Source organism: Triticum urartu, chromosome 4A (genome assembly GCF_056163025.1).
Source record: "Triticum urartu cultivar PI428250 chromosome 4A, HENAU_Tu73, whole genome shotgun sequence".
NCBI classification, from domain to species: Eukaryota; Viridiplantae; Streptophyta; class Magnoliopsida; order Poales; family Poaceae; genus Triticum; species Triticum urartu.
The window spans coordinates 499,872,512-499,882,177 of NC_141876.1; the positions used below are offsets into that span (position 1 = coordinate 499,872,512).

Genomic DNA, 9,666 nt, shown 5'->3' on the forward strand with positions numbered 1-9,666 from the left:
CGAGGGCCGTCATTTTCAGCAAGCTCACGGAACATCTCTTCATCTCCGGTCATATGATCAGTACATCCACTATCAAGAACCCATTCCTTTCCTCCTGATTCATATCCCCGAAGATTTGCCATAAGACCAAAATGTCTCATTGCATCATCAAGATCGAAGTCACTATCATCATCATCATAGTATCCATGTTCATCATGATCTTGTGACTCATCATTTCCTAGAGAGGGTAATTCATTAGATAAATGATCATCAAAGTGGTCACCTTTATGAATTCTTATAGCTTCGAATATGATATCACTAATGATTCCAACATCTCCTTTAGCATGCTTAAGATTGGTAAGTTCAAATAGACAATTACCAAAACTAGGATCACTAGAGTTCATCTTACTCAAGGCAATAGATTTATGGAGAATTTCATCCAAAGTTTTCAAGGAATGATCGGGAAATCGTTCCTCAAGAAATTTCCATATAGTATAGGCACAATTAGGAGTAGGCAAACTAGCAATCAAATTTTTGGGCAATCCTCTAATGATGAGCTCAATAGTTCTAAGATTGCGAATCATGTCAATATCTTCATCTAGGGTAGGATGCAAAGGATCAATATGAGGTGCACAAGGGCTAGCAATATACTTGTTCAAATGATATTGATTGAAAATTACAAGCATCTCATTTTTCCACTCATGAAAATACTCTCCATCAAGAATAGGCACTCTATGTCTAAGACTCCCTAAGGTAGACACATCCATCTTCCTCCAATGGTGATTAAACCAAGGCAATGGAGACCAAAGCTCTGATACCACTTGTAGGATCCTGAAGTAGATGTGTCTAGAGGGGGGGTGATTAGACACTTAATGCTAAAGTTGCAATTTTTAAGCTTTTTCGGTTTAAGTGGAGTTTAGGCATAATTTCAACATTCACAATACATATCAAGCAAGCATGCAAAGAGTGTATAGGCAGCGGAAAATAAAGCATGCAACCTGCAAGAATGTAAAGGGAAGGGTTTGGAGAATTCAAACGCAATTGGAGACACGGATGTTTTTCCCATGGTTCGGATAGGTGGTGCTATCCTACATCCACGTTGATGGAGACTTCAACCCACGAAGGGTAACGGTTGCGCGAGTCCACGGAGGGCTCCACCCACGAAGGGTAATGGTTGCGCGAGTCCACGGAGGGCTCCACCCACGAAGGGTCCACGAAGAAGCAACCACCCATGAAGGGTCCAGGAAGAAGCAACCTTGTCTATCCCACCATGGCCATCGCCCACGAAGGACTTGCCTCACTAGCGGTAGATCTTCACGAAGTAGGCGATCTCCTTGCCCTTACAAACTCCTTGGTTCAACTCCACAATCTTGTCGGAGGCTCCCAAGTAACACCTAGCCAATCTAGGAGACACCACTCTCCAAGAAGTAACAAATGGTGTGTAGGTAATGAACTCCTTGCTCTTGTGCTTCAAATGATAGTCTCCCCAACAATCAACTCTCTCTCATAGGATTTGGATTTTGTGGAAAGAAGATTTGAGTGGAAAGCAACTTGGGGAAGGCTAGAGATCAAGATTCATATGGTAGGAATGGAATATCTTGGTCTCAACACATGAGTAGGTGGTTCTCTCTCAGAACATATGAGTTGGAATTGTGTATGTGTTCTGATGGCTCTCTCCACGAATGAAGAGGAGGTGGAGGGGTATATATAGCCTCCACACAAAATCCAACCATTACACACAGTTTTCCAATCTCGGTGGGACCGAATCAACAAACTCGGTCGGACCTAAAAGGTAAACCTAGTGACCATTAGAGATTTTCGGTGGGACTGACATGCAACTCGGTAGGACCGATATGGTTAGGGTTTGGGCATAACGTAATCTCGGTGAGACCGATTACACAAACTCGGTGAGACCAAGTTTGGTAATAAGCTAACCAGAGAGTTGGTCAGGTAAACTCGGTGGAACCGATTTGCTCTTTCGGTGAGACCGAAAAGTTACAAAAGGGAACAAAGAGTTTACATTGCAATCTCGGTGGGACCGATTCGCTCTTTCGGTGAGACCGAAAAGTTACAAAAGGGAAACAGAGAGTTTGCAATCCCATCTCGGTGAGACCGAGATCCCTATCGATAGAACCGAATTGCTAGGGTTTGGCAGTGGCTTATGACAAGTGAAACTCGGTGGCGCCGGATAGAAAGAATTGGTAGGTCCGAGTTTGGCTTTGGGTTTAGGTCAAATGTGGAAGTGGGAAAGTAGCTGAGGATTTTGGAGCATATCATTAAGCACATGAAGCAAGAGGCTCATTAAGCAACACCTCATCCCTCCTTGATAGTATTGGCTTTTCCTATGGACTCAATGTGATCTTGGACCACTAAAATGTAAAATGAAGAGTCTTGAGCTTGAAGCTTTAGCCAATCCTTTGTCCTTAGCATCTTGAAGGAGTTCCCACAACCTTTAGTCCATGCCACTCCATTGTTGAACTTATCTGAAACATGCTAGATAGAAATGTTAGTCCAACAAGAGATATGTTGTCATCAATTATCAAAACCACCTAGGGAGCACTTGTGCTTTCAGAAGCTCTACTGGATCGTGAGTTCGTGGGACGTCACCGAGCTGAACATGTGCAGATCGCGGAGGTACCGTACGTTCGGTACTAGGATCGGTCGATCGTGAAGACGTACGACTACATCAACCGTGTTGTCATAACGCTTCCACTTACGGTCTACGAGGGTACGTGGACGACACTCTCCCCTCTCGTTGCTATGCATCACCATGATCTTGCGTGTCCGTAGATTTTTTTTGAAATTACTACGTTCCCCAACACTGGAACCCCCCGGGAGGTACATGGGCCTTATCGGGCCATAGTGGGAGAGAAGAGAGGGAGGCCTAGAAGGGGGCGCGCCCCCTCAAGCCCAATCTGAATTGGGTGGGGGGCGGCCCCCCTTTCCTTTCACCTCTCTCTCCCTTCCTTCCACTCCTAGTCCAACCAGGGAAGGGGGGAATCCTACTCTCGGTGGGAGTAGGACTCCCCATGGGGCGCGCCATAGGAGGTCCGACCCTCCCCCTCCTCCACTCCTTTATATGCGGGGGAGGGGGGCACCCCATAGACACACAAGTTGATGATTGATCTCTTAGCCATGTGCGGTGCCCCCCTCCACCATAATCCACCTCGGTCATATCGTAGCGGTGCTTAGGCGAAGCCCTGTTCCGGTAGCATCATCATCACCGTCATCACGCCGTCGTGTTGACGAAGCTCTCCCTCGACACTCTGCTAGATCGTGAGTTCGTGAGACGTCACCGAGCCGAACGTGTGCAGATTGCGGAGGTGCCGTAACTTCGGTACTAGGATCGGTCGATCGTGAAGACGTAAGACTATATCAACCGTGTTGTCATAACGCTTCCGCTTACGGTCTACGAGGGTACGTGGACAACACTATCCCCTCTCGTTGCTATGCATCACCATGATCTTGCGTGTGCGTAAGAATGTTTTTGAAATTACTATGTTCCCCAACACTATTTACTAAGCAAGGTATTATTCTTGACCTAAAGGTCATAAATGCCTAGACCATCTTGGTCTTTTGATCTATACACCACACTCCATTTGGTAAGCCAGTACCTTTTATTTTTGCTTTCTCCTTGCCAAAATAATTCGGATTTAAAATAATTCAGTCTTTGCAGGACCTCTCTTTGGGAACTAGGAAAAGAAGAGCATATAGAGAACCATATTTGTCGGAACAGAATCGATCAAGACAAATCGTCCTCCAACTGAGAGCAACTTGTCTTTTCAACTCCTCAATCATTCTCTAATTGATCTTCTACATGGTTCCACTCCGCATTAGTGAGGCGCCCATATTAGGCCAAGTATTTAATTAGAACTGACCTTGTCCACAGCCGAATAAATCAGCGTATGCAACAACCTCCTCTCCGACTTCTCCAAAGCAAAATAATTCACTTCCATGAAAGTTAATTTTAAGAGGAGACATTTTATCAAACGTTGAAAGCAGACTTTCATGTTCCGAGCCTTATCCACCGCGACCCCATCCTGCATCGTCGCACGTGCCATCGAGATCCCAGCCGATTTTTGCTTCCCTCACATTGCATTTGCACCGTCTTCCTGCAACAGCTGCCACCCCGTCGTCGATCGAATCTGGCTGCCGCATCGCCTGCGGTCACTGGATTCACCGTCCCATCCCCCGATACCGATTTCATCCACGTGGCACCTGATTCGTCCGCCACTCCGCCAGGCTACGCCGTGCGAGGATGCCATGTCCCCCTCCCCTGTCGCGAGCTCCATGACCTACCGTGGCATTTGACTCCGACTGTCGGGCCACTATGCTGCCAAGATCATGTGCGAGGGGCGAGCGAAAAGTGGCTCGACAATTTTGAGAGTCCGGAGCTTGCCGCTCGCGCGTACGACATGGTGGCATGGAGGTATGTCCGGCTCTGTTCCGAGCTCAACCTCCTCGAGGTAGAGGAGGCGGGGTTCCTCACCCCTCCTATGTGGACCGTGTCCCATAAAAAGGAGAAGGCAAACCGCCTAGCTGATGTGCGGCACACCTTCGAGGGTAGGGACGCGTTGTATATGCAGAAGTTCGCTGAGGCCTATCCGGACCTCATGGCGGTGGAGCTTGCATTCTCCGCCGAGAAGACAAGCAGTGCAGGAAGAAGGAGGACGAGGAGCACCGTCCGAGGGTCAGCGTCAAGAGCGATGATTTATTCCACCAGCTTGACAGGTATGGTTGGGACGAGGAGGAGGGGGTGAAGCCGTCTACCGGCAATGACCACGAGACGGGTCCCTCTGATGGAGGGGCGAACTACATCGACTTTGATGAGGAAGTACAGTGAAAAGAAGTGAGGAGTAGTAGTGTGATGATCTAGTGTGGAGGTGAGGAGGAGTGTGATGATCTATGTCAATATTGTTTAATTATCTAGTGTGATGCCGATTTTGTTGAATACTTCTTACTAGAGTTTAAAGTTTCAGAATATGTGTTCATTTTTGAAAGTTTCAGAATACTCTCTCCGTTCAGAAATACTTGTCCTCGAAATGGATAAAATAGATGTATCTATAACTAAAATAAGTCCAGATACAATCATTTGGAGGACAAGTATTTCCGGACGGAGGAAGTATGTGTTATGTGTTATGGCAGAGAATTTTTCCCGTACCCAAAACTTTCTCTCTTCAGCCCTAAAACCATTTTTGGACATTAGATAATACATTATCTGTTGATGATGCTCTTAGCCACTTCAATTTGCACGCCAAATTGCGAACTCTATATTAGCAGTGCTGTTGTGGCACCACACAGGTCAGTCAAACGTTTGCTGCGCGGGTTCCGCCGCGCCAAAATAGTTTGATGAACCTGTCGCAGAGCCTCCTCCTGCGCCCGCCCCCGGCCGGCGGCCAGCATGGCCTCCTCCACCTGGTGGACTCCTGCCGTGCCGCCGCCCACCTGCCCACCCTCCGCGCCGCGCACGCGCGCCTACTCCTCCTCCAGCACCTCCCCTTCTCCGCCGTCGCCCGCGTCAAGCTCATCCAGGCCTACGCCGCCTGCTCCGCGCTCCCCGCCGCCCGCGCCGTGCTCACCTCCTCCCCCGATCGCACCACCGTCTTCTTCAACGTCCTCCTCCGCGCGCTCACGGCCGCATCCCTCCACCGCGAGGCACTCATCCTCTTCGCCTCCATGCGGCCGCAGGGCCCCTCCTGCTCCCCCGACCACTACACCTACCCGCTCACTCTCAAGTCCTGCGCGGCGTCGGGTAGCCTACGTCTCGGTGTCCAGATCCATGCATCCATTGCCAGGCTCGGCCTCGACGCGAATCTCTTCGTGGCGCACTCGGCGATCAGCATGTATGCGCGGTGCGGCCGCCCGGACGATGCTTACCAGGTGTTCGATGAAATGCAGCACCGGGATGTCGTCTCCTGGAACGCCATGATCTCTGGGTTCGCTCACGCAGGCTTGTTTCAGAGGGCCGTGGTGATTTTCAGGGAGTTGGTGGGGCTGCAGTGTCCACAGCCTGATGCTGGGACCATGGCAAGCATCCTGCCCGCCATGGGTAATGCCAAGGCAGAGGACATCACATTCGTGAGGGAAGTGTTTGAGAAGATGCAGTTTAGAGGACTTATTTCTTGGAATGCTATGCTGTCTATATATGCTATCAATGGACTGCATGTTAAGGCTGTGGAGCTGTTCATGAGGATGGAGAAGGATGGGGTTGAGCCAGATAGGATGACATTATCAACTGTTCTTCCTTGTTGCGGACAGGTCTCGGCATTTTCACTGGGGAAACGAATCCATGAAATTATCAAGAGGAAAAGAATGTGCCCCAATATGTTGCTGGAAAATGCTCTAATGGACATGTACGCCAACTGTGGATGCTTGAAGGATGCCAGGGAGGTATTTGATGCCATGAGTTTGCGGGATGTAGTATCATGGACCTCGATCATTTCTGCATACGGCGTGCGTGGTCATGGGACGGAAGCCATCAATCTGTTTGAGAACATGCTAGGACAGGGTCTGCAACCGGATTCTATTGCCTTTGTTGCTGTTCTTGCAGCATGTAGCCATGCAGGCCTCTTGGATGTTGGAAAGCGTTATTTTGATTGCATGACTAGTAGATATCAGATAACCCCAAAAGCAGAGCACTATACATGTATGGTGGATCTTCTTGGGCGTGCTGGGTGTATAAGCGAGGCATATGATTTCATTTTGGCGATGCCTATCAAGCCAAATGAAAGAGTCTGGGGAGCCTTATTAGGAGCTTGTCGGATTCACTCCAATATGGACATTGGGTTGTTGGCAGCAGACAGTTTGTTCAGAATGGTGCCCGATCAGACGGGATACTATGTGCTATTATCGAATATTTATGCTAGGGCTGGACGATGGGCAGATGTTACCTCGGTGAGAAGTGTCATGGCAAGCAAAGGTATCAAGAAATTGCCTGGTGCTAGCAATGTTGAGATAGGAGATCAGGTCCACACATTTCATGTTGGTGATAGATCTCATCCACAATCCGAAATGATCTACAAAAAGTTGGATGAGTTGTTAGGAAGGATCAGGGGAATGGGTTATAACCCAGGAGTTGAGGGTACACTTCATGATGTTGAAGAGGAAGAGAAGGAGGGCCATCTTTCAGTGCACAGTGAAAAATTGGCTATTGCGTTTGTTCTTATAAACACTAGTCCAGGGACACCCATTAGAATAACAATGAATCTCAGAACGTGTAGTGATTGCCATCATGCTGCAAAACTCATTTCAGCTATCACAGATAGAGAGATTATCCTTAAAGACGTCAACAGGTTCCACCATATAGTACAAGGAGTGTGCTCATGTGGGGACTATTGGTAACCAAGTATAGGATTATCACATAGTGCATTCTTAACATCAAGTTGGTCTGATTGATGAGGAAAGACCTTAGTAAGAAGATTGGCAACTTGTGTGATTTCTGGGTTGACTGAGATGGTAATTGCATGTGCAACATTTCGTTCATAAATGCAGCATCCATGTGCTACTCTGCATTACCAGAGTCAAAAAGAAAAATACGAAGACTCATCCAGGGAGTGAGCATCTAATTTTCTGATCTTATTATTGGTTCAGTAAAAGCAACAACTAGAAAGTGTTGTTGTTTTCAAGACCCATGCAATGCAAGCTACTCCCTCCGTTCCAAAATAGATGACTCAACTTTGTACTAACTTTAGGAGTAGGATATAACTTTCTTTGATGTATGAAGGCAGGTATCAGGATACATGCTTTCTGGGAGAACCAGAAGCATCGATTACAAATCTCCCACCTGAACAAGATCCATATTAGCGGCGATTCTTCAGAAATTGGTGGCTGAGCTAAAAAAGTGATTAATCAAGATCTCATACAGGTCTGTATTTCGTTGCAATGCTACCTTTCATGGTTCCTACAATCCCATTCAAAAATATCAAGCAGAAAATCATCACATGGGTAAGAGTCACATCAATTAGCGTTGGTAACCATACAGCATGGTCTGTACACACATGGATCCACTCCTTAATTTTGCATTACTAATAGACAAACAAGGATTCCATACTAGATGCGAAAGAACAAAAAACACTTCTCTTGCCCTTACACAAATTTGAGGCATGGTTTTGTTGTCCTCTCTTAGTTTTGATCACGATAGCTATCTGTAAGTCTTCCTTTTTATAGTGCAGTTAGTATTTATGAGAATGATGCGCTGAAAGCAACTGTACTCGGTTCAGCAGCTTCATGAGCTATATTAGTTTAGTCAGTCCAGTTTGATTATGCAGAATTAAATCACAATTTCTCTGTACAGTGCCCAGGCTTGATGGCGCGGTCAATAATTTTGGAAAAGGAAAGTAGAGAGGTGGGTTTAAGTCTCTGCTGAGAAACAGCTTGCTATGATACCAAATGTGGACCAAAGGAGATCTCATATGAAATTTGCTTTCCGAAAGGAACTACATAATGCACTAATCAATAATCATGCTAGTTTTATGATATTCCTAATGATTTGGAGACACTTTTCTTGTTAAACAAAGGTTTTGAAGGCTTTGGCCAAAGGACAGGAATAAGCCTGGCCAGTCCTAATTATTGGACTAATAAAATTTGAACCCTGCATCTCTTTCCAAAAGAACACCTACATGACTTTGATCTAAAATATCAGAGCAGGCATTAGGCATGGCATTGCCTTTCCAGCACCCATATGTCCTTGTTTTTTTTAATGAAGAACTATAGCTGGGCTGCAAGGGCTATCATCTAGGCCTTCTAACTAGTTGTCTGGGTATTATGTGCTCTCCTCATTCAGTGTTGTCATAGCCTTTCCTTCGTTCAGCAATATTCTGCGACCCTCTTGCCCATCAACATATACTTACTGCGTTGGTAAAATGTGGGTGAAAAAAAACATGGAAAATGATGTGATTGTGTGGAAACATAAAAATGATGGGGTTTACTCCGCGGCCTCAGCCTATAGGGCCCAATTCTTGGGCCTGGTGATATCCCCCTTGGACCGCATGATATGGAAGAATTGGGCACCACCAAAGGTCAAGTTCTTTGCTTGGTTGGCCCTTAGGACAGAATTTGGACTGCCGACAGACTTGCAAAACGTGGATGGGAAAATTGTGGCTTATGCCTGCTTTGCAAACGAGAGCCCGAGACCGGGCCACATCTCTTCTTCAAATGTCGTTACACCATCAGACTCTGGAGCATGCTGGTCGCAAAACTTGGCCTTGAACATGTTGATATATCTACATGGCACTTGGCGGGATCCGTTGAGGAGTGGTGGGATAGAAGAACCGGCATGGATATTCCATCACGCAAGGCCATGGCCTCTCTCACCATGCTTGTCTCTTGGACAATTTGGAACGAAAGGAATGCCAGGGTCTTTCGACATAAAAGTGCACCGCCCCCGATCGTCCTCAACATCATCCTCGAGGAAGCGAAACTATGGGTCGCCGCGGGTGCAAAGAAACTAGGGGAAATCATAATACGCGCGTAATTGTCATGCGGTATTGTATGGACACTTGTAAAACTCTATTCCTCTCTTAATTAATATATGAGGCAAATCTTTTGCCCTGTTTCAAAAAAAAAAGTGCTCAGCACCAGCAAATGATATGATCTATAACTGGGCCGCACACCTCTCGTACTAGGGGGGAAGCCGAATCTTGTGTTGAATGGGTCCATACCAAATTCGTGGTCCATGTTGGAAGCCTT

General features: G+C 46.9%; 1 protein-coding gene across 1 annotated transcript; it reads left to right on the forward strand.

The window, feature by feature from the left end:
* The first annotated feature begins 5,284 nt into the window (after positions 1–5,284).
* Positions 5,285–9,425, forward strand: LOC125530344 (Tetratricopeptide repeat (TPR)-like superfamily protein). The gene has a single exon (XM_048694744.2). It carries the CDS (start codon positions 5,329–5,331, stop codon positions 7,318–7,320), a length of 1,992 nt encoding a protein of 663 aa, XP_048550701.2. The 5' UTR covers positions 5,285–5,328; the 3' UTR covers positions 7,321–9,425.
* Positions 9,426–9,666: the final 241 nt, after the last annotated feature.